At 37.7% G+C, this 25,223-nt stretch overlaps 2 protein-coding genes across 2 annotated transcripts; both read right to left on the bottom strand.

Annotated features, from left to right (window-relative positions):
* Nucleotides 1-1,889: 1,889 nt before the first annotated feature.
* Nucleotides 1,890-5,965, bottom strand: LOC134814452 (uncharacterized). Its single transcript, XM_063822573.1, has 8 exons — nucleotides 5,866-5,965; nucleotides 5,306-5,542; nucleotides 4,964-5,131; nucleotides 4,394-4,639; nucleotides 3,343-3,522; nucleotides 2,986-3,216; nucleotides 2,730-2,789; nucleotides 1,890-2,622 (listed from the first exon to the last, which is right to left on the bottom strand). The coding sequence occupies exons 1-8, from the start codon at nucleotides 5,915-5,917 to the stop codon at nucleotides 2,075-2,077; spliced, it is 1,722 nt and encodes a 573-aa protein (XP_063678643.1). The 5' UTR covers nucleotides 5,918-5,965; the 3' UTR covers nucleotides 1,890-2,074.
* Nucleotides 5,966-10,266: 4,301 nt separating this feature from the next.
* LOC134813833 (GMP synthase [glutamine-hydrolyzing]-like) lies at nucleotides 10,267-24,409 on the bottom strand. The gene is made up of 14 exons (XM_063821712.1): nucleotides 24,397-24,409; nucleotides 23,864-23,968; nucleotides 22,848-22,866; nucleotides 22,639-22,762; nucleotides 22,237-22,404; nucleotides 21,973-22,078; nucleotides 19,372-19,493; nucleotides 18,988-19,113; nucleotides 17,631-17,752; nucleotides 17,356-17,446; nucleotides 17,134-17,231; nucleotides 16,757-16,830; nucleotides 11,650-11,716; nucleotides 10,267-11,404 (listed from the first exon to the last, which is right to left on the bottom strand). Exons 1-14 carry the CDS (start codon nucleotides 24,407-24,409, stop codon nucleotides 11,332-11,334), a joined length of 1,308 nt encoding a protein of 435 aa, XP_063677782.1. The 3' UTR covers nucleotides 10,267-11,331.
* Between the last annotated feature and the right edge of the window lie 814 nt (nucleotides 24,410-25,223).

Here is a 25,223-nt window from a genome sequence, read left to right on the forward strand (position 1 = left end):
GTAGAAATGAGATTTTCTCTCTCAACATGTCAAATGTTAGAATTTCCACTTTATCGGCCTAACTGGACTAAAATTAAAAATGACATTTTTTGAAATAACTCAATCTTTAAGATTCTTGACTGGTCACGTAGCATGCAACATGAAGCTTCACGAGCAGAAGTTCGAGCTGTTAAATCACCTCCATAACAGTAAGAGCTCATTCCTCGAACTACCATTCTTTACCGAAACACTGCGTTTCAAAGTATCCAGTCAGGACATATTTTACCCTGTCGAAAACGTCCGAGATCTTGGAGTTATGGTTTCAAGTGATTAGTGATCTCAGCTGGTCGACACACATCGGCAACATGGTATCCAAAGCAAGGAGCACGTTATCTTGGGTATTCAGTGTCTTCAAAACTCGTGACAAGACCGTAATGACTACTCTCTACAAGTCACTAGTAAGAAGCCTACTGGAGTATTGCTGCCCACTCTGGAGCCCTACCAAGGTGACTGAAATACAGCTGATAGAGGGGGTGCAAAGAACTTTCACCAGTCGTATTGGCGGTCTTCAACATCTCAACTATTGGGAAAGACTCGTACAGCTTAAATTGATGTCTCTACAGTGCAGACGGGAGAGGTATATCATCCTGATGATGTGAAGGATTCTCCATAATGTGGTACCAAACTGCTGTGATATCAAGTTCAAGGTGACCCCAAGACAGGGGGATGTAGCTGTCAACTCATACCCTCATTGTCAAAGTCAAGTTCCTAAAGCAACCAGTCACTGTACGACAGGTGTTTTGCAATTCAAGGACCAAAGCTGTGGAACAAAGTGCCTTACTCAAACAATAAAGGCTGATTTATCCTTGGACATGTTTAAGTTTAGTTTGTCGAACTTTCTTGCTTTGATACCGGACAACTCTCCGGTCGCCGGCTACAGCTGCAGTTGGTCAAACTCACTGGTTGACTACTCGCCATCCAGGTGGTCAGATATCTGATGACCCTTCCGGCTCCACGGATGACCTCAACGAAGTAACGAAGTAAGTAAAGTTAAAAAACTATACTTGAAATAACTTTAAAAGCTCAAAAACTGCTTCGTTAATGTACTAATTTTAAGTTTTAACGGAAATGGACTAAAGTTCGAATTTCGAGTTTTTCCAGTTCACAGTTCACATGCCTTTCATTTGGCTTAGTAAATAATATTGGAGCATGCCATAGAATAGTTGTCATGAAATAGTTGTGTGTGTGTGTGTGTGTGTATATGTGCGACAGTGAAGATAATTCTGTATTTTATCGTCAAATATTCAGAAGTTTAGCCTTAGGCTTCTAGACTTTTTTAAAATAAATTTTTAAAAGAGAGGCATGGCCAAGTTAGCCCACGAGAGGATAGCATTGAGATGCTCTGCCTGGGGAAGGTTGCCGGTGAAATCAGAGTGAATGGTAGGCTTATAGATATTGAGTGGACACTGGACTCATGCGGTGGTCCAGGAAATGATTCCAGCGTTGTGTACCAGCTATATTATTGGACAGAAAAACTGATTTTTTCTAAACATGTATAAAAAGTCTCCAAAGTATCGCCAGGCATGGTTTCCAATATATTTTAAAACTATTATCGTAGTTCCTATAAAATGGTTTGCAGAGCTATTTTAAGCATTTGTTATGTTATAGATCGCTGTAAGTGTAAGTACATTATTTTGGCCTTAAGTTGTTTTAAATTGGTTGTGGCAGATGAATGTGTACGTTGTGCAGTGGGCACCAGAAAGTTTTAGAAGAATTAGCAGGAGAATGCACGAAAAGCAGGAAGCAACATTAATTTTAAAAGATCCAACAGATTTTATATCAATTTGTGGACATCAGAAGTGCTACTCTGGTGGTGTACTGCTTTATACGAAGATACAAAACAACTTTCTGGCAAATTTCATTGACTGTTATACGTATTAGAGAAAATCATACACAAAAATTGCTATGCAATAATATGATCGATTAATTATTTATTGAATACACATATGAAACATACCAAAAACATATCACACAATCACTTGACTTTCTTCCGACTTCTGAAGTCCATCAGTTCTTTATTCTTTATCACGTCGGTCTAACCGTAATGTTTGACTTTAGCGACCTCAGCGTTGTAGCTCTTGACGTAGCTGTTGTAAGATGCCACAGCCTTATTGGAAGCAGCAGCAGCAGCCTTTGCCTTCGTAAGAGCAGCGTTTGTCTTGGTAAGCTGAGTGTTCTGAGCTGCGACAGCTGCCCTGTAACTCTTCTGGACCGTGTAGACTGCTTGTCTCTGCTTCTTGTAATGAGCGTCAAGCTTGTTCTGTCTTGAAGTATGGGCCTTTTTGGCGCTTGCTAGAGCGGCGTTTTGTCTCTTGATGCACGCTGCCTTAGCGGCTTGTATTTTCTTAACATTGCTTGCGTATACCACCCTGTTGTTGTTCGCCGCTGTAGCTGCTTTGTTGGAAGCAGCTTTTGCAGTATTGAGTCGAGTAGCGTGAACTGCCACCTGTTTGTGGGCATTAACGTAGCCAGTTCTAGCTGTTAGGTACTGGGTATGGTAGGTTGTAGATGCTTTCCTTGTAGATACCACCAGCTTCTTTGAAGATACAATGAGAGACTTGTACTTTGTAACTTGCAGTCTTGCTGCGGAAACGAGATGTTTAGTATTTGCTCGTCAACTCTTTTTGAAAATAAATTGGCTTAACCAGTAAAACAGGAAACTAACAAATTTAAATGCAAGTGGAACCTACCAGTACGGAGATGAGGGTTCACTCTTATCTGTTGGCTTCTGTGATGTCTTCTTTCAGGATCTGACGAAGAAATGTCAGTAAGGTTAAGCCCAATACAAATGGCACTTTGTCAAGTGATTAAGTATTTCAAATATTCATAATATTATGTTCTTACAAAATTGTTGAGGGAACGACTTCAGCTTAAGAGTGAAAATTAAAATGCTTTATATATGACATGACTCTGACTGATTACCTCTGGAACAGTTTAATTACTTACGTGCAAGAGGATAATGGCAAAGATAATTATCGTTCCATGTATTTGGATCAGCTGTTTCAATCCACTGGATACATGTCTTTCCTGCTTTGTACTGTTGATCTTTCAGTGCACCGCTGAAGACCCAAGTGAAAGCGTATGGTGAAGTTGGTGGAATACAAAGGAAGTTGTCGTTCCATGTGTGAGGATCGGCTCCTTCCGATATTTTTACACAGTAAGAGTTTGAAACTGGGCCTGGAGGAGAGATTGGTGTCATTCAAGTGTATTTTAAGAATAAGCAATGAGAAAAACACAAATTGAAAGTTTGACATTCCAATTTCGATTCAATTTTCATGTTTATAATTGACAAATGAAATATACCGTTCATGTTGAAACGGATTCCAGGATCAGCCTTGTTTTCCCTCCAGCAGAAGAAATTGTCGTTCCAGTGGTGGTTAGCTGGCTCAGCCAACTCCCATATCCTATCACAGTGGTAACCCTTGGGTACTCCAGCGTTGCTCCACTTGAAGTCACCGGGCCATTGAGGTAAAGGAGCAGTCACTGAGAAGATTGTATTTAGTTTTATATTGTGAATTTTTTCCTTTTCACCCTTTTGAAAAAGGCAATAGTGAAAGGTTACGAATGGACGATTTTGCAGAAAAACGTGGATTTTGGAGAACGAGATAGGTGGGTTTAAATATGTCGTGTGTCCTTCCTTCCGTTCGTTACCATGCAACGAAAAAGTTGGGCGCGCGAGAGGATTGCTTGCGGAGATGTGATGTTTAGATAGCCTGTGATCTATGAATGCGCGGCGCGACTGTCTTTAATGTATATGATGCATGTAATGTATAATATTACTATTAGGTAATACGCCCAATTTGTACGTGGCACGCGTAGTGTATTGATGTGTACACGAGTATAGTTTACCTTTGCTGATAATTTCTTGAATTACAGATACAAGTTAAGTTCTACGGCAATTGAACTGAATTTCAAGTGTTTCCCGTATTTGATGCATAATTTATCAATATTATTATCATGAAGATTGAAGTGAGCTGATTGGAGCTTATACTTAAATTTATAGTAAATGTGAAATGGAAATCTAGCGTCCGCCAAAACGAAACAACGGGCGCAATTCTTGTTATTGTTGACTTTTGTTCAATTATTATAACTAAACGAGCAATACTGACCAAACGTAAACATCCTGATTGTGATATAAGAATATGTCCCAACCGAGTTTTGGACTAATTACAGTCGTCATACCATACGCTGCGATGCACAGTGTAGGGTATGACGACTGTGAAGTCCAGAGCTCTAAATCTCCATTATAGTGTGAAGATATGCACGGTGATTCAAAAATAGGGTGAATTTAGTTTGGATTTTAAGAAATGATTAACAAATTTATGAAGGAGCAAGTTGTAATGTCCAGCCTTACCGTGGGCTCCGTGGTAAGGGGCGTTACAGAGGAAATTGTCCCCCCACGTGTTAGGATCGGCTGTCTCCGACCATTGAATGCACTTCTCTCCTTTACGCATCTGATTGTCTCTGACTCTGTTGCTGGTGGCCCAGCTGAAATGGTAGGGAGAGTTATTCTGGACACAGAGGAAGTTATCCTTCCAGGTGTGTGATGCAGGCTCGGCTCCTTCATGAATTTGTGTACATTTCTGTCCGGGAATGGCTCCTGAAACATGGTTTAAATTTAACATAAGTAAAAGGAAAAAAGGTAAACAGTTCTATTGACGAAAATACGAAAAAATATCCACCGAAATGTATTGTAACAATACATCTAAGTGACAATTTTTTGTTAGACTGAAACCAATGTTCGTCCAAAAATTAACATTATCAATTATTTGTTTAGTTATGTCATTGTCATCGTAAAATTATTAGCACTGTTTTTTCCCCACCACATGGTTACTATGGTTACTATGGTTACTATGGTTACTATGGTTACTATGGTTACTATGGTTACTATGGTTACTATGGTTACTATGGTTACTATGGTTACCTGCCATGGACCATCGGAGACCAGGGTCAGCCCTGTCGTTCCTCCAACACATGAAGTTATCGTTCCACGTGTGAGGATCCTTCATTTCCCAGATTTTGTCGCAGGTGTAACCCCTTGGTGTGCCAGCGGAGTTCCATTTGAAGTCTTGTGGCCAGCTTGGCAGAGTTGCTGCGAGATTAAAATGATTTGAAGTTGTAAGAAAACGTTTTAACTTATTAAAATGGTGGTATCACGGGTTTTTAAATTTTTTATTGACTGGCTCTAAATTAAATTTTTCGTTGAAGATTGCAACGGTATTATACATATGAATCATGAAAAACTGTAAAATGCGCATTAACTTACAATAAGAGTCGCAGTCCATGTTTGCACTAGTCAGTTCATTGTTCTTCCTGAACACGGCACCAAATGGTTGATATTTCAACCAGCACTGGTTGTCTCGTTTTCGGAAAGTAATAGATCGACAGCCCTGTGCATCAGCCTTGTGGCACTCTTGGGCGCAATGGTTGAAACCGTGAGATTTGAAACTCCTTATGTCTGCACCCCCGTAGTCTGTGTGGTCGTCCACGCACACATGGATAGCTGAAAAAGTGTAATTTAGCTGAGAATTTGGATGAAAGCAAATGTGATCGGAGATTGACCGGAGCTAATTATTCAATCATTGACTATGATTATCACCAATCTTATAACATTTATTAAATCATAATTAAATCATACTTCTAATCTCGGGATAGCCTGTAGCAAGTTTTTGATTTTCGCTGTAATACATTGCACAGCTCCTCATTTAATCCTTTTATCCTATGTCTTATAACTTTATAACAATTGGGGAATATTTAAATAAATTTCCTTGATTGTAGAATATGATTGAACAATGAACACTGACTAAAATATAAACAAAAGCTTACCGTTAGAGATGGCAAGCACGAGTGCCGCAAGCAGGATAACTGCGATTTTCATGATGAAATGAAGCGCAGAAAAATACCAAGAAAATAATATATAAATTTTGATTTCAGGTGGGAGATTTATACTGAACCAAGCCAGGAAATGGTGTGGGGACTCATGCGGCTTTTTCAGGATATGGTCAATGTGTACTCCAGCTGGCAATGTTTCAGATTATCTGCAATTGAAGAGGTGATTTGACTTAAGGAGGCGTTCCAGGAAATGGATATATCAATCGGACTGAACACATTCCAGATTCCAGAGCTGCAATAATGTTGACGTGTAAAAGTCTTCAAAAATTTCAAGTTACCTGCTTTAGAATTTTGTAAGGAACTGATCTAAGAAGCGGTATCATGTTTGGAAAGAATGACATGACATGGCTAAGCCTAAAAGTAAAGCTGATGAATAGTAGATGAAGAACACTTTTTCAGAACATGTCCCAGATGCCATCCCGACCCAGTAGGACAAACTTGAAGGAACCTACAAAGTCTGTACTCTTCAGTTCATGACATAATAAAACCCTGTTCCTATCGGAACACATGGTGGAATTTCGTTGCTCAGCTTTTCAGAATTACAGATTCCCAATAAAGAAGAAACACAATAGTGATATATACTTACAGTTGTACGAGACACCTCACACCACCGAACCCTCGCAGCATCAACTAATGCACTTTGTCTGAAGGAGAACGCCGTCACTAGTTGACCACACTCACACGGACTTTTTCACAAGCAACTACACATTTTTGTTTTTCAAGGGTCTTCTATTTGACCGCCCCCCCCCCCCCATCCCCCCCCCCCCCCCCCCCCCCCCCCCCCCCCCCATAAAATCTTGGTAATAGGGGCGGAAAGGGGCCAACATTTTTTGGCCGCCATTGCATTATCCAAATTGCTTTAATGTTAAAGTGTAGTCCAAATTTACATTCCTCATTGCTAGAATTCATTTCTTAAAGCAAATTCTCCAAAACATTTTCCAGATTTTTCCTCTTTCATCTTTGCTCCCTTAATTTTGAGAACTATTACTGTAAGAATATTTTCAAAATTTGCAGGACTTTATCCTTTGACCCCTAAATTGGCACAGCATGAAAGCCAAAATCTTGCTGAAATTTGAATTGATCTTGAAACTGTGTTTGAAAATGATCTCATTCTTTAGTAGTAGTGCCAAATTGCTCAGCTAGTTAGGCCTTATTCCTTAATGGTTCATTTTACCATAAGTTGTTCAAACAATTAGAGATCATATCTTATTAGTTGCTCTATAGGGTCAGGAACAACCATAAACATTTTTTGACTTTAATGTTTCGGATAATTTTGACTTGGGCTGCGCCCATATTTTTCACCAATTTTTAACAGGTAAAATTCTCTAAATCTTCAATTTAGTCATGAAGGAGTATAGAAGGAGTTTTAAATGTGTGCTCCTCTTATATAAACAGTAGAACTAGAAACTAGTTAACTTTAGTCGAGGTCTCAGTTTGTACAATGTCGGGAAGTTCCTGCAAGAGTTTTGCGCAAGGTCGTTTCAAGTTCAACCCGTTCTCTAGCTGGCCCTGAACGACTATTTAAAACCCTAACCCTAACTTCTTTATACGATTATGGTCATATCACGTGATCGAGACAATTTTTCGCCAGGACGCCAGGCACCAGGGGAGCATTTTAACCCTATGTCATGGGGTGTGATTCGGAATCAGCGTCCGAAAATACATCAAATTAAGTTGGTTTTAATTACATGGGGACCTCAGGCTATTATGTTCATAAACATAGAGATTCGGCGGAATGACAGGCTGAGCGCGGCCCAGTAAGGTTTTAACTGATGGCATGATGATTGATGGGGTCCTTTTAGAACATTTTTGAGGATCGATTGTGGATTGTAGAGTTATTTAGCACGCTCGTACTGCGTACGTTAAAAACTTTGTCATTTAAAAACCCCCTAGTGTCAACAATTAACGGCTAACGTATTGATATTTTTTGGTTTTAATGAATTTACTGGTAGTGGTAACGGATTTCTTCTAATTAATTGGACTTTGGATTTTGATTTTAGCACCGCTGATGATCTGACATCAATCATTATTTAATACATTTTACTATAGATATATTTTATATTTTGTAGAAAATCGCAAAGTTATCTCAAGGAATTAATATAACTGAATAATTTGTAGGGGTCGTTCACATATTACGTAATAATTGTTTGGAAAATTTTTACCCCCCCCCCCCCTCCGTAATCCGTTTTAAATTTACACATAGCAGATAGCTATTGTGTCAAAATTACACAATTTTGACACAATAGCTATCTGCGAACGACCCCATATTATTTAATATCAACTGTGCAATGTGGCGATTTTCTCACGCTGCCAGTTCACGTGATTATGTTTTCGCTCTCACGTGATCATTTTAAACAGCGGTGATCCAGGAAATTATTCCAGTGTTGTGAACTAGCTGAATTATTGGACAGAAATGAAATGTTCACCATAGGCACATTGGAGAGAAAACATCAAATTCAAAACATGTGAACATGTATAAAAAGTCTCCACATCCAATTCCATGTCTGGAAATATTTAAAATCTTACCGTATAGTAGTATACAGTGTGTTTATACATGTGGACTTGATCGACATAAACCAATATTTCGGACCAATTCAAACACTTGTTATTAATGTTATACAGTTCCTCTGTATAGTTATACTTAATCGATAAACCATTTCGGACCAATTCTAATGTCTAACACTTGTGAGCTTGTACTTGTAGTCAATACTCTGCAGTTCCAATTTTGGGGTTAAATGAGAATTAGCTTGGGACGCTCTACTTCAAATTGGAGCATTGAAATTTTGGCTGAGTTATGAGTTTTTTTGGAAAAGCTACACGTACAACTAAATATTCCAATAATATATGCAAAAGAACCGCCTCTCAATCCTGGATACAGACGTGAATGCCGAATGGTGACGAAAAAGGTTGATTCCGGCAGTGTTCTACAACTAACGACTCTTCTGCAGTGGTTTAGCGTCAACATAAAAATTTACATTATAACAATATAACATATTTATAACATAATATTTATATGATCGTTCGCAATTTTAATTGACGCAGGGTGTTGTGAAAATGTTGTACTTGTAGGTTTATATCCTACCAGTGACCAGGACGCGCGCCGAGTTGGACCCGTCGACGGTAATATTTGGAACAAATAACTTACGCGACGAGTATCAAGGTTGTTAAATCATAAATACGTATTAGGAGGGAATACGTATTGGAATACGAATACGTATTAATCCTCGAAAATTGACGTATTACGAAAATTTCGATAAGCTAACATTAATTTCGCAAAAAATGTTAGCTTATCGGATTATCCATAAAATTTGATTACAAATTTAAGTTATCATGTATAACTGCACTCCTTTAATGCATGATCGTTGTAGCGCGATGCACTACTGGGTCGCACGCGCATCAAATAATGCTTCTCGCAACCACGTATGCAGATCGGCGAGATGCGAAGGATTGACATCGTGAATCAAGCATGATCGATGATGAGGGTGGCGCGCAGCTGTAATGTTTAATTTTGACAAATCAGCGTATTACGGCGTATTCGTGGACGTATTTAACAATCCATAGAAATTACCGTATTACGGCGTATTACGACGTATTCTTTATTAGAACCGAATACGTCGTATTCTTTTACGAAAATTTGACGTATTTAACAACCTTGACGAGTATCGGCTCTTACTAATTCGCTCGCCCAAAAATTTCACGTGACTTTGGTTTTTATGGTTTTACAGCCCTACAAAACGGTTTTAAATAAACCCTAATCCCAACCCTAACCCTAACCATAACCCCGAAGCTATCCATAACCCTTACCACAATCCTAACCCTAACCCGAGCCCTAAACAATCGAATTCATGTTTTACTAGCCTATCACGTGACCAAAACGGTTTTTTGCCTATAACTCTCCAGGGAAGCATTTTTACCCTACGTCATGGGGGGTGATTCGGAATTATTAAGATCAATTTCATACCCAAAGGGCCTTTTCACAAGAATTTTCTTAAAATTTGGGCGAGCGATTTAGTAGGAGCGACGAGTATCACCCGTTAATGAAGATGACACGTCATGACAGTACAGTATTACCATTCCGAGTGGGTGCTGAGACGTATCTTTCCTGTTTCCCAAAAACCATGATCTCTGTTTTCTTTTCATCTTCAAGCCACCAAGCCCACAGTATTTAATTAAGCAATATTACCCGCTGTTTCTTGCAGTCCTTCAATGTACATGGCGAAATTAAAGATTACTCGATGAGTTCAGCGCGCCGCGCACCAATAATAATTTAATTCAGAATATCACGTAAAATAACTTTGCGTGGCATTCTGATATAAAGAGTAAAATGAAACGAGATTTAAACGTCGTAATAACAAATGCGTATTAATATTATAAGGCAACTGCTCGTGTCAAAACGACTTAAAATACCTAATCGAACGCCGTGAAACTTAAAACACGGAGCACACGGGCGCTTAAAATATGGTTAATTCTACCTCTTTTTTTTTTTCTTCGGTACAAACTCGATACATCTTCTGGAATCTAGTTTTTCCAGAAAATACAAATTGTACAAAGAAGGAAATAATCGTAGAAGAGTATGTTTCGACAATCCTGTAATTCTTTGCGATATCAACAACAAAATCCAAGCGGTAACACACTTTTTACAAAAACAATAAGCTACAAATCAGAAAACTTAGCAATTCATTATCCATTCCGGGTTCAATCTTGTGAATAACATAATCGCAAATGCTTGGATTTTGTTAAGTTTCGTCGGAAACCATTAACATGCCACTTTTCAAAACAAAGCTATTTCACAACTCTAGAATAAATCAGTGATAAATTCACGCTGTCCTGCACCATATCTTCACACTCGGTCTAAGCATTAACCCTATAAGTATCCCAGTTATCCCATTATCCCTATATCCCAATTATCCCAATGTGTCAGGTCAATACCACCCAAAGCTCAGGAGGTAGCAGAAGAAAAGAAAAGAATTTCAAATGGGAATCAATGAGAAATAAGTCCTATATGTATCTAGAACTTTCGCCCCAAATTATGACATTCAAAATAATTTTCGATGAATTGTCAACATGAGGGATGACACATCTACCCGACGAGCGTGAACTTTCACTAATTCATATTGCAAATAATCCTTTTCTCGTAGAAAAAGCAAAGTTTACCCATTTTATACAACAAGATACCTATAAGTTAACCCCCAAAAGTAAACATACATTTCCGGTAGGCATAATATAATCCAACGATTCCAAGAACAAATTAGTTACTTTAAACAGTAATAATACTGAAACACTCAAGCGAGTCCACAGATTTGCAAGGAGTGCACGTTTTCGCAAGTGCATGTTTTCGCGAGTGCATAGTTTCACGATTGCGTATATTTGCGAGTGCAGGTGGTCGCAGGAGTGGGGAGACTATTCCCACTCGGTGGTACCAGGGGGTTTATCTGTCAGATCGTACATTACTCGAGAGATACCCAACACTCCACTGAAACAGAAAGTTTTAGTTTAGTTAGATAAATAGGGTAGGAAGAGAGGAAAGGAGGGGGAAAGGAGGAGGGAGATGAGGTGAGGGCGGGGAGGGTAAAAGGAGAAGGAGGAAGAGAGACTCAGCACTCTACTTATACATATAATCGTGTATTCGTTTTAAGTTGAATCAGTGAGAGTTATGAATAACAATTCGGGGGAGGGGGAGGAGGGTGCCATCTTTGCCACTTGAATCAATGTACTAACCTGACTGCAGCTACAATGTCGTTCACCACAGGTTCAGGTATGTGTTTGCCAGGTATAGCTGCTGAGCCTGAAATGTTGGACCATGTGTATTGTGGTTCAAAAGTTAAAGATACAAATATGATTAAGATTTAGATTATATTGTAAAGTTTTGAGATGATTCGAACATCATTTGCAATTTTGTTAAAATTTCAGAGATAATGGTAAATGGACAACAGATTGAAACTCAGAAGTAAGCTCAATAAAGCTCAATAAAGCTCAATGAAGCAAAACAATATAAATAATACACTCGAATCTCGAATAGGAATAATTTGAAAAGTTTGCGACGCGCACATAAAAACTCGTAAATCAAAAACTGGTCCGTGCTTTATTTTAACATGTATAATATACTATGTATATTTAAGTTAAAAGACTAAGATTGTTTTTAAGATTTACAAATCAGTCCATTTTGGATAATTCACACCCAATCAAAACGACAGCTATCCATCATTTTTCAAGAGAGACGAGTAAAGAAAAGCGGAGCACTGGAAACCCGCGAACTCCGTCTCACAAGTTTCCGAGGAATAATAGCACCCAATCTGCGTGACATCCTCATCTTCATACGTCACATGATCAACCTCCGTCCAGCGCCACGCGTTAAATATCTTGCAAACTTTACCGTCAGAACAGGGGGTGTTGTAAGGGGAGCCGAGAGTACGGACACATGACCGGATTATGGTGGGAGGAAAGGGGAGGGTAATCCGGGGATAAGAGCTGGTGTATTTGATGATGAGAGCGGAGTAGTCACGGCATACCGGACATACCGTTGAGGTGGCGACAATAACTGGGGAGTTGGTGACAGGAACTGGTTCAATGGCAGTAGCAACCGAGAGGAAGAGGGATAGCAGACAGAACATTACTTGTGGCACAAGGTTAAGAAATGGACACATTAGGTGGCGGTGGGAATTTCAGAATGGTTAGGTGGAGGAATCGTTAGAGCATGCGCTCAGTTGAATATGAACGCGGCTTATCTTTTGAGGTGATTATATGTACGGTCTGGTGTTTTAAAATTCGGAACTCGTTAGGTTAATCGTAAAACCCGTATGAATTTCAATAAAATAAAAATAAAACCCCGGAAACAAATTTGTTAAGTTCAAAGAAAACTTTTGAGGACAAATTTACATCATGTGCAGGGTGTTCCATAAAAAATGTGACTTTTTCCACTTTAATTTTGTTTCACGTTTATTTTAACAGAATTTTGTCGGTAAATAATCGAATTTTTAAATATGATTAATAATATGATTTAACATATATTGTTAAGTATCTGCACAAAAAAGTCAGTCACGCTTCTCAGAAATTACATCTGCTATTGACATTATTTATGGCAAAGGTCCAAGATTTTCAAAATCTATATAACAAGAAATGCGGTCGCTTTTCTTTTGTGGATGGCCGCTCAATTTCCCAATCCGTGACGGCGTATTTTGTCTTATTTCATACAATCTGTTTTTAAGCATGCAGATATGGCGGAGTGATTATAGGCCGAGCACCGCCCAGTTAATTCCATATTGAATTTGAAAATCTTGTATATTTCTATGTAACCACATTATGTTTATTGTTTATGCAACCTGATATGACAACGGATCTGTGCAAAATAGTAATACTAACTCGAAAATCGAAATAATACTCTATCAATTATGAGTCGGCACTTTGAGTCATGGATCGGGAAAAAAATTCTGTCTAGACAATCTCTTTTAAATATTCCTTAAAGCATATTATCCTGGAAATTTCAGGGTGATTGATTAAAAACTGTTGGAGAAGAGAGATTTTCGATTAACTACGCGTTATAGATAAGACTCGATATTCAGAACGCGCGATGTAAAATCGCTAGCACAATACAATTACTAGTTACCCATCAGCGCTGACCTTTTGGTTCAGGAACAAAATTTTTCGATGGGACTAAGAGTAACTGATAGAACTTACTCATCTCTATCAGAAAAAACTAAAAAGTCGGTTCCGAATATTGAGACCCTTTGTTAAGTTCGTGAGGAAGCATCATAACAGAACAGCAATTTTCGAGAAATCAAGAAGTGATAAGGACTGGAAACTTGGTGTGCACAAATTCCATACATATTGACACATTCCCCTACTGGGGGGGTACCAATGGCATAGAATGGAGAAGAATGGCATAAAAATCATCAAATGGCATAGAAATTTCATGGCATAAATGGAAATTTTGTTTGGCCAATTCTCCATTTATGCCAATTTATGCCATGAATTTAGGTCTTCATATTTGACCTTTAGGATGACTTTAAATTCGCAAATATTATTAGTACTTGAATAAGAGACATGTTTCATGCTTTATAACGCTTGGAATGATCGTTAAAGTCAAAGATTCATATGACAAATAACTAAATAAAGAAAATAGAAATGTATTATATCAAATATATACCAAACATTTCACTATTCAAGAATAGCAAATTGTGAGTTGTTCAAAATGTACAGAATACAAACATTGACAACACAACGATTTTGAATGTCATCAAGGAACAATGCATCTGATGTATTTGTCTTCGACGAGTAGCCATACATTAGGAGATCCATTGATTAGGCTATGTTCCTGGCAGTAGTACTTCATCGGGCATGACTTATAAGAAATAAATCTAACCACTCCTGTTGCAAAGTTCTGCTGAGATTTGAAGACTTTAAGAGTTTCTGTACTGCAAGCTTTCAAAACTGTTGAACATCCGCATTCAGGTTGATTGTATATGCGAACATCAGAAGACACTCCAAACGCGTCCCCCTTAAATCTTGAAAGACGAGATTTTGTTGATAAAGTGCTTCTTCCTCCATTGAGCGTGAGTGTCTCAAAAGACCGGAAGGATAGTGTTCCATATTTATCTGTTGATATCGTTTCTCCATCATCACAATCATCAACTCCAGGTTCTACCTCATAAGCTAAGTCGTCCTCGTCCTCGAGGCATCCAGCTTCATCATCTACAGCTTCCCAAGAAAGTTCTTGGCCATGGACGATTGGCTTCCCACTCCGTTCTTCAGGATCTGCGACTGCGGCGAACACAGGGAAATTGTTTCTTTTCCCTTCTCGAATGCAGTCCCTCGATGCCCTGTCCAGCGTTTTTGCCAACTTGCCTAGGCTTATCATACCACCAGTCCATTTTACTCGTTCTGCTTTCTGGCCTGTAGATTTAACCTTTTTGAGGTGAACTGTAGGATGCAAAACTGTACTTCCACGTGCATGTGCAATTGCAGATGTGTCTTCATGTAATGATAAAGCACTGTACACATTCTTTCTCTCCATTCCATGGGCCATAGTTATCGCATCCATATATCTTGAGCGACCAGATGAAAAAGAAACCCGAATAAATGCAAACAGCTGCTCATTCTGATCACTTCCAAGGTAATAAGTGACGATTTCAGCATTAGGGAATTGCTTCTTCAGCAGAGTTAAATACAAAACAAGACCGTCACAAGTACATATAATATCAAGGTACGTCTGATTTCTACTTCTCTTTCAAAGTAACGAAAAATGTTTTTTCTCAAACAGTTCCATCTTTATTATACTTTATAGTTTAGAGTCTAATTTGGCATGATATCAGATCATGTGATATTACATGGCCCCATGGAGAGCATTGCCAGAGCAATTGGCCAGAGAGCTCCATAGAAGTAAGGGGCCTACTCTAGCCAACAGCTCTAATACATTTCCTTCCTCAACTTCATTTTCTTCATCTAACTGCTGCTGCTGCTCAGCAACTACTTGACAGCTGGCACAGTGACAATTGTCTGCGTAGTGTATCTGTTAGCCTCAATTTTGCCTCAAGGAGGGAAGGTAGCCTCAATCCAACCTCACATAAGTTTCGATAAAGTCTCAATAACCTTCGAGCTACAATTACAAGTTTTATAGTGGGTCTATAACATGTTTCCGTACATTAAAGTTAAAACTTAAAATGCGGCTGAATCATTTATTAGCCTCATTTTGGCCTCCTACAAGAAGACTCTGCGATTTCTGAAATGTTGAGCTTGAAGAGGATGAATAAATTTTTATTGTTGACACATTAGATAGTCACAATACCGAACATGCTCGAAAATATATACAAAAGTATACTTGTTAGCCTCATTTCACCCTCTCACAAGGTGGTTAGCCTCATTTTCACCTCGAAAATTTGAAGCTTAAATACCGATTAAATATAATCCCAAGGAATTTCATGTGCAACATGGATATCAAGTAACGTGTGAGCTGTTAACTTGTTTCCGTACATTAAAGTTAAAATGCGGTTGAATTATTTATTAGCCTCATTTTGGCCTCCTACAAGTAGACTCGGCGATTTCTGAAATGTTGAGTTTGAAGAGGATGAATCAATCTTTATTGTTGACATATTAGATAGTCACAATACCGAACCAACTCGAAAATATACACAAAAGTATACTAGTTAGCCTCATTTCACCCTCTCAAAAGGTGGTTAGCCTCATTTTCACCTCGAATATTTAAAGCTTAGATCTCGATCAAGTATAATCACTATGGATTATACTTGCAACTTGGATATCATGGACGTAACATGAGAAAGTTCTTTTTTGAAAGTGGTGAGGCTAATTTGTTAGCCTCAATTAGTCAATTGTCCCTCGCAGTTAAATCACTCCTACTGAGTCTAGTGAGTGAGCTAGGAGGTCGCCGAACATCTCATTTTAAAGCCGTATCGATTTTCTATGCGCATACCAAAAATCAAATGCGTAACTAAAACAGAAATGAAATTACAGAAGATTTAAATTTTTTGTCAAAAAACGAACTTTTAGGGGTGTTTCTAATGACCAGGGTCAGTACAATAAATAGAGATAAAGGTGGACAGTACTAGTGGGGTGCAGACTATTCGTTATTAAATTCTCAGTTCAAAGTTTTAAAATTTCATATTTCGAATGGCATAGAATGGAGAAGAATGGCATAAAAATCATCAAATGGCATAGAAATTTCATGGCATAAATGGAAATTTTGTTTGGCCAATTCTCCATTATGCCATTTATGCCATTGGTACCCCCCCCCCCCCTACTTAATGAAAATTACTTTACTAAAAGTTTACTAATTAACGCTAATTGTACATTAATTAATCTAATTGTAGTATACCTGTCATGAAGTCCGAGGTAACGAAGGGCCGAAGAACTATCGAGTGCTTTGTCGAGGGGTCATGACGACTTGCTCTGACGGTAAACAGTATATAATTATCTGTAATTAGTTAATTACTTGAGCTGATTAGTAATAAGGTAGTTATTTTAGTTTAAAATTAATTAGTTTATTAAGTTAGTTTATTAATTATTAGATTAATTAAGTGAATTAATCAATTAGTTATGCGGTTTGCTCTTAAATTGTCGCAACTGAGATTAGAAGAAGACGAACAATAGGTAAGCGAGATGTTCTGAACCTAAAAATAAATTATGTTAATAATGTTATCGTTGAATGGTTATTGGTTATAGTCACGTGGTTATAGTCAGAGAGATATTTACCGGTCAAAGTGGAGAGGAAGGAGCACTACTGGCATCTGACTGACCAGTTTCAGAGCGTCGTGCTGTCTCAACATGTCCATAGCGGCACTGTCTGCTTCCTGAGTGATCAGTGATCACGTGACATTAGTTCCACTTCAATTTCATCATTAACATAATTTGTGACGTCACAATACATTTTTAATATTATATGACGTCACGAGGGACTATGATGACGTCACTTACCCTGAGTCTAGAGATAGCACCGGGGTTAAGGAGTGTTGGTGTTATGTCACGTACTGGTCCCTCAATCTTGTCACCGAACACGAAACAGCATCTGGACAGTGTGGAGGTTAGATGATCGGCCAACAATTATAACATTACCCCCCCCCCCCCTCCCCCTGATTTTTCCGATTTTTCCGACCTCACAAAATGTACAAAATTATAATAATAATATAATGATTGAATAATATAATCTTTAGATATATAAATAATAAATATTATTTAGACTATAAAATAACCTGTTAACATTAGGACAGAGCATTGTGACTAGCTTCGTGAGATGACTGAGGACATCCCACTTAACTTGAGCTCCTGTTTCACAACTGAAGGCTGCAGCGTAACTGTACGTCCTCCCGTCACCCTGGACAGTGGAGAAGGTTAATTGATTAATTAATTAGTGAATTAGTTAATTAATTAACTGATTAACTGTATGTTCTCCCCAGCTGATAAGTTAGGATTTACCTGTACCCCCACAGTTCTGACGGGCAGTAACACTGGGTATATTCTAGGATTTACCTGGACCCCCACAGTTCTGACGGGCAGTAACACTGGGTATATTCTAGGATTTACCTGGACCCCCACAGTTCTGACGGGCAGTAACACTGGGTATATTCTAGGATTTACCTGGACCCCCACAGTTCTGACGGGCAGTAACACTGGGTATATTCTAGGATTTACCTGGACCCCCACAGTTCTGACGGGCAGTAACACTGGGTATATTCTAGGATTTACCTGTACCCCCACAGTTCTGACGGGCAGTAACACTGGGTATATTCTAGGATTTACCTGTACCCCCACAGTTCTGACGGGCAGTAACACTGGGTATATTCTAGGATTTACCTGGACCCCCACAGTTCTGACGGGCAGTAACACTGGGTATATTCTAGGATTTACCTGGACCCCCACAGTTCTGACGGGCAGTAACACTGGGTATATTCTAGGATTTACCTGGACCCCCACAGTTCTGACGGGCAGTAACACTGGGTATATTCTAGGATTTACCTGTACCCCCACAGTTCTGACGGGCAGTAACACTGGGTATATTCTAGGATTTACCTGGACCCCCACAGTTCTGACGGGCAGTAACACTGGGTATATTCTAGGATTTACCTGGACCCCCACAGTTCTGACGGGCAGTAACACTGGGTATATTCTAGGATTTACCTGGACCCCCACAGTTCTGACGGGCAGTAACACTGGGTATATTCTAGGATTTACCTGGACCCCCACAGTTCTGACGGGCAGTAACACTGGGTATATTCTAGGATTTACCTGGACCCCCACAGTTCTGACGGGCAGTAACACTGGGTATATTCTAGGATTTACCTGTACCCCCACAGTTCTGACGGGCAGTAACACTGGGTATATTCTAGGATTTACCTGTACCCCCACAGTTCTGACGGGCAGTAACACTGGGTATATTCTAGGATTTACCTGGACCCCCACAGTTCTGACGGGCAGTAACACTGGGTATATTCTAGGATTTACCTGTACCCCCACAGTTCTGACGGGCAGTAACACTGGGTATATTCTAGGATTTACCTGGACCCCCACAGTCCTGACGGGCAGTAACACTGGGTATATTCTAGAATTTACCTGTACCCCCACAGTTCTGACGGGCAGTAACACTGGGTATATTCTAGGATGGTCCTTTAAACTGATCAGGAATTCCCTCTTAGCGTCCGTCAGCTGGGCCTCTAAGCTATTTAACATCTGAGATTGCTGAGGAGAGAAAAAGGTGTTTCTGTTATTAATTGGTTAATAAAAAAGAGAGAAAATTTGTCATACCTATATTTGTAAAAGCAAAAGTATGCCTTGTTTGAATCTTCCCCCATAAAATAACTATAATATTTATTTTAAATGGAAGTTCATTAAATGACTATCCTTCATGAAAACAGAAAACAGAAAACAAAAACAAAAACAAAAAACAGAAAACAGAAACAGAAAACAGAAAACAGAAAACAGAAAACAGAAACCAACAGTGGTTCGAAGTCGATGATAGGAGCAGATAAGGTTGAGACGGTTGTTAAAGTCGTTATAATTCTCCAAATACCAAGGGTAAAGGTCCAACTGACATATTATCCTGGGACCCAAACCTGGACCTGACAAGTTTTTAATAGTTAATATAGTTAATATAGTTAATATAGTTAATATAGTTAATATAGTTAATATAGTTAATATAGTTAATATAGTTAATATAGTTAATATAGTTAATATAGTTAATATAGTTAATATAGTTAATATAGTTAATATAATAGTTAATATAGTTAATATAGTTAATATAGTTAATATAGTTAATATATAGTTAATATAGTTAATATAGTTAATATAGTTAATATAGTTAATATAGTTAAGGGGACATACACCAAAAGCTTTTTTGCCCTGGCCCTGCTGTTAACGTCATATTAAGAAAGTATACATAAAAACAATAAGATTTGATACATTAAAAATTATTTTTGAGGACCCGCACTTTCGAAAAAATTATTATTTTCTTTTTCGAAAATTTTGGAAATTTTGAGAAGTCTGTCACTGTAATACCGATATTTCGGTCATCTTAAAAGTCTTTTGGCTGTTTTTGTTACTGAAGATTACTTACAATCCGTACAAGAAATCCACGAAAGGATTATATAATTGAACAATATATGACGAAGTTACAGACCAAACAAGGTCGAAAAATAAAAATTGAAATTTTTGTAAAAATCAAAGTTGTATATTTTACCATTCACCCAGGTCATAAGATATCGCTTCAAAAATTCTTGTGAGTGTAGCTGATGATCATATACAACTTTGTGGAACAGGATTTCTCTCAATTTTGAGTTTTAAGGTATGAAATGTGGCCTCAAACGACTTAGTAAAATTCATCGTAAAAAGGGCCAAACATGGCAGATTTAAGGATTAAAATGCCTATAACTCACAAAGTATCAGTTTTTTTGAAATAATTGTTACAGAATCGTAATCAGCTTGAAAAGACGAATCTTTTAGTACCAATTATGTGATTTTAGAAGACAAATTGTCTTAAATAATTTTCTAGCTCGAACACAAGGGTCCCCCCTTGTATAAATTTTGTACAAATTGTACACATTTTTTTACAAATTTTGTGTCTTTAACTATTATAAATTTGGTACTAAAAGATTCGTCTTACCAAGCTGATTACGATCCTGTAAAAATTATTTCAAAAAAACTGATACTTTTTGAGTTATAAGCATTTTAAGACTTAAATCTGCCATGTTTGGCCCTTTTTACGATGAATTTTACTAAGTCGTTTGAGGCCACATTTCATACCTTAAAACTCAAAATTGAGAGAAATCCTGTTCCACAAAGTTGTATATGATCATCAGCTACACTCACAAGAATTTTTGAAGCGATATCTTATGACCTGGGTGAATGGTAAAATATACAACTTTGATTTTTACAAAAATTTCAATTTTGCTTCTCTCGACCTTGTTTGGCCTGTAACTTCGCCATCTATATTTTCATTATAAAATCCTTTGAAGGGCTTCTTGTACGGATTGTAAATAATGTTCAGTTAAAAAATCAGTCAATAAACGTTTAAAATGACCGAAATATCGGTATTACAGTGACAGACTTCTCAAAATTTCCAAAAATTTCGAAAAAGAAAATATTTATTTTTTCGAAAGTGCGGGTCCTCAAAAATAATTTTTAATGTATCAAATCTTATTGTTCTTATGTATACTTTCTTAATATGACGTTAACAGCAGGGCCAGGGCATAAAAGCTTTTGGTGTATGTCCCCTTAATATAGTTAATATAGTTAATATAGTTAATATAGTTAATATAGTTAATATAGTTAATATAGTTAATATAGTTAATATAGTTAATATAGTTAATATATAGTTAATATAGTTAATATAGTTAATATAGTTAATATAGTTAATATAGTTAATATAGTTAATATAGTTAATGTAGTTAATATTTGTTAAGTTGGTAAACTAAATAGGCTGTTGAAAGTATAGTTGGTTTGATAGATGTTTGGTATATATAATACTGAATGATTATTATTCGTTCCAAAAATTACCACATCGGGCCCATCAGATTGGTTATACCATGTACTTAAAAAGATCGATATAATAAGAATTTCGCCGCAGTTAAACCACGCACGATCAATTTTCCCTACGATGTACTTGTATACCTTTAATTCTTTTGAGTGAAAAGTGTTACTGGAAAAAAGTGCAACATATTTACATAATATGTTATTTATAAATGAGTGGGATTCGTGCATGGTAAAAATTGACGATTTATTTGACCAATGTAAGAATGTAGCGCCGCGCATCAACAATAAATGAATCCAGAAGATTGCGGAAAATAACTTTGCGAAGGAGGAATTTCACTGTAATTAATTAACACATGGCTAGCGTCGCGCGCAGCATAACAGACGCTTCCTATACACATAATGATAGTATAGGGGAGTGGTCTATATTGCGAAGGAGCAGACTTTTGTCATCAACGCAGGTCCATCGGGCCACCTCATATATCCAAACCCGAATACTTATTCCCAACGATCTTTTTGCCTTCGGCAAGAGTAGGGAAAAAAATTCATTACAACACTTGTCTAATACATTACCTGGGAAAGGGTGTCTGTTAACTAGTTCAGCTGGAAGGCTCAATTCTCTCCCTAGTTCCCTAACCTCATCCTTATAAAATGTTCTCAGAGGCTCTATTATTTTCCCCTGAAAGATGTACTTAATTAAACAAAACAAAGCTGTTTTCCATAAATTATCCCCAAATAGGAAGAAAAATCCTTGAAATTAATAATATAGCACATGTTACTAATATTAGTAATAATAAATATTTTTATAAATTCTTTAGGTCGCGAACAATACCTTACCGCATTCCTGAACTCCCTAGCAAGAGGACTGTCATTGTGATGAGTTTTAATGGTGTCAGCCATGGAAGAGGATAGTTTAGACCCGGACTCTATAAGATCAGGAGCTAAGGTTCCTTGAGCCAGAACAAACTTGTCTTTGTCAAGATCGTTTAGCAACTCCGACATTATCTAGGGTTTTAATTATGAATTAGTTAAATAATCAAAAGCAATCCAAGGTTATTGTTTTGTCTGATTGAACTTTGAAGTCGATGAATACTTGCCAGTTGCCAAACAGTGAGCCATTTGCTTCAAGAATAAAATTAAACATCATTGTAAAAAGAAGCGAATAAGGGAAATAACGACAATATAAATTTAATATAAGATCAAACATACAAGATAATTAATGTAACAAACTGATCATACCTGCATAAAGACATCTCCAATGATCCTCCTCTTCTGCTCAGGATCCACCACAGTGTTCAAACACTCACTCAGCTGAGCGTTCTTACATCCCTCCAGGTGCACCCACGTCTTACCGTTTAGGAACCTATACGCGCAATCAACACCTGAAATAGGAAGGATTTAGGAACCTGTACGCGCAATAACACCTGAAATAGGGGGGATTTAGGAACCTGTACGCGCAATCAACACCTAAAATAGGGGGGATTTAGGAACCTGTACGCGCAATCAACACCTAAAATAGGGAGGATTTAAGAACCTGAACGTAAAATAGTTATAAAAGAGTCCTAAGAAGCTTGTAGCCCAGGACCCTATCCTTAACTCTGATCCCAACCCTAATCATAACTCTAATCCCATACCAAAACCTTCACTCTAACTCTACTGAGGCTCTGGGAAGCAAGGTCAAAAGGAAATCGCGGCACGTGCGGAATCGCGTGAGTTAAAGGAAATAACCCTCATGAGTTATTTCCTTTAACTCAGAGGGTAAAGGAAATAATTTTTCCCATTCTCTACGACAAATTTGTTAAGTGAGATTTGGAACAATGGGAACATTGATCAATTGTTAAGACAGTTGACAATTAATCTATATTATAACTTTATAGCATACCTTTGCGAACACAATATGGACAAAAACTCATGAGGGTAAAGGAAATAATTCTACGAACATAGTTTATATACATACATTATTATTTGATTGTTTCACACTTTTCACATTTCATAATTTTATTACTAGGTGGAGATGATGTTATTGAGACTTTGGGCGGCCAAAAAACTCCTGTTCTGAAAGTTGTCCTTTGTACTTGTTTCACTGACCCACGCTTTTTAGCATTTATACATTTCGGCCCATTTTATATGTTTGTTCGAATTGCTGTACATTTGTATACTTGCTATTTTGTAAAAGTTTCAAATCAAATCAAATCAATAGTGAAAAACTTATACAAAGGATGCCATAATGCTGGCAACAGTAACCACCTCTGCATCTGAGTCGTACACACAAACCAACTAGCAAGTCATAATTACATTTACCCTACAAACCAGTCCACCCCTAATTCATAATTCTATTCGTGCAAAAACATTATCTTTCGCTGCGATTTTTTGAGATTTTGGCCTAAATAATCGCGGTTTTCTTTTGTCCTTGCTGGGAAGCAATGTTCCGAGGCAGGAAAATGGGTACCACCAGCAGACTCACGTTTTACATCAAGACCGAGGGCCTTCAGCGCTTTGACCACCAGAGTGCTTTCATTCTTACGCATCAGCCCATTGTCAATGTGTATAGCTAGGACACGTCCAGCACCTGTAATTGTTAGTGTCATTTGTATAATAATTATAGTTATTACTATTATAATAATAGTGTGGAACCCTCACGCAGTTAACGTTTGTACTATAATAGTATAACATGCTGTAATGTTAATGTGTGCAATGTATGGTAAAGTATTGAATATTGGTGCTCTGCAAATAAGCGAAACACGAAAACAGACATCTTTTAATGTTGTGCAGTTTCATTTGTTTGACTAGATATATGCTATAATCTTCTTTAAATTGAACTTAAATTATTGAACTTGAATCGGACTCAAATTGAATTTGAATTAAACTAAAATCTTTAAATTAAAAGGATCATAGGTACTTATTTCAGCGACATGGTATCAATAAACTTGACAAGATGGGACATAGTTGGAATACTACTGCTAACTACAAATATATGTCTACTCTACAGTTATCAACCTGTTTCAATCATCACACCCGAGTTAATGAAACCGAACTCTAATTTAACTACAGCCGATATTTTAGCGGTTAACAGAACCCGTGAAAAATATTTCATTGTGTTCTTAATACCGTCACACCCGCAACGTTTTAACGTGAGGGATGCTATTCGTCGAACATGGATGAACGTTAATAGATGGAATAACTTAACCTCGATCGATGAACAATACAAGAGAATCAAGGTAATGTTCTTGTTCGGCTCCTACGCTGATAGCGGTGATTTTGACCAGGAGTTTTACGACGAGCTTAAAGAACACGACGATATGTACATGATATCCAATCTTAGAGAACACAGGACCGCTCTAAAATACAAGGTACCTTAGTAGAGGAAATCAAGAGAGCAGGATACCTTAATTCCCAAAAATTTGGGCGACAAAAAATTTGAGCGGGCCTCTCGCCCAAATTTTTTGCAGACCAAATTTATAGCATAAATCTTTTCCGTCTGCTAAATTTGTTGCTAACCAAACTTTAGGCATTTGGCCCTGAAATTGTAGGTTTACAACCTACCAGGACGCGCGCCGAGTATATGGAACAGATATTTTAGTTTTACGAGTATCACCCGTTAACCCTGAAATCTATAGAAAGATGGCTTTTTTCATATCCAAGTGAAATAATATTTAAAATTTTAGTTTTCTAATCTGTCATTAATGGCTTGACCAATTAAATGTTAAAAAGGATTGAAAGCAAAATGACTGGAATAATAAGGAATAATAATGAACTAAGGGCAAGGCAAATATTTAACTGAAATTTTAGTGGAAAATCGTTCATTTTTCGGTCGCCCAAATGAG

The sequence above is a fragment of the Bolinopsis microptera genome, chromosome 4 (assembly GCF_026151205.1).
Source record: "Bolinopsis microptera isolate Bmic1 chromosome 4, MBARI_Bmic_1.0, whole genome shotgun sequence".
NCBI classification, from domain to species: domain Eukaryota; kingdom Metazoa; phylum Ctenophora; class Tentaculata; order Lobata; family Bolinopsidae; genus Bolinopsis; species Bolinopsis microptera.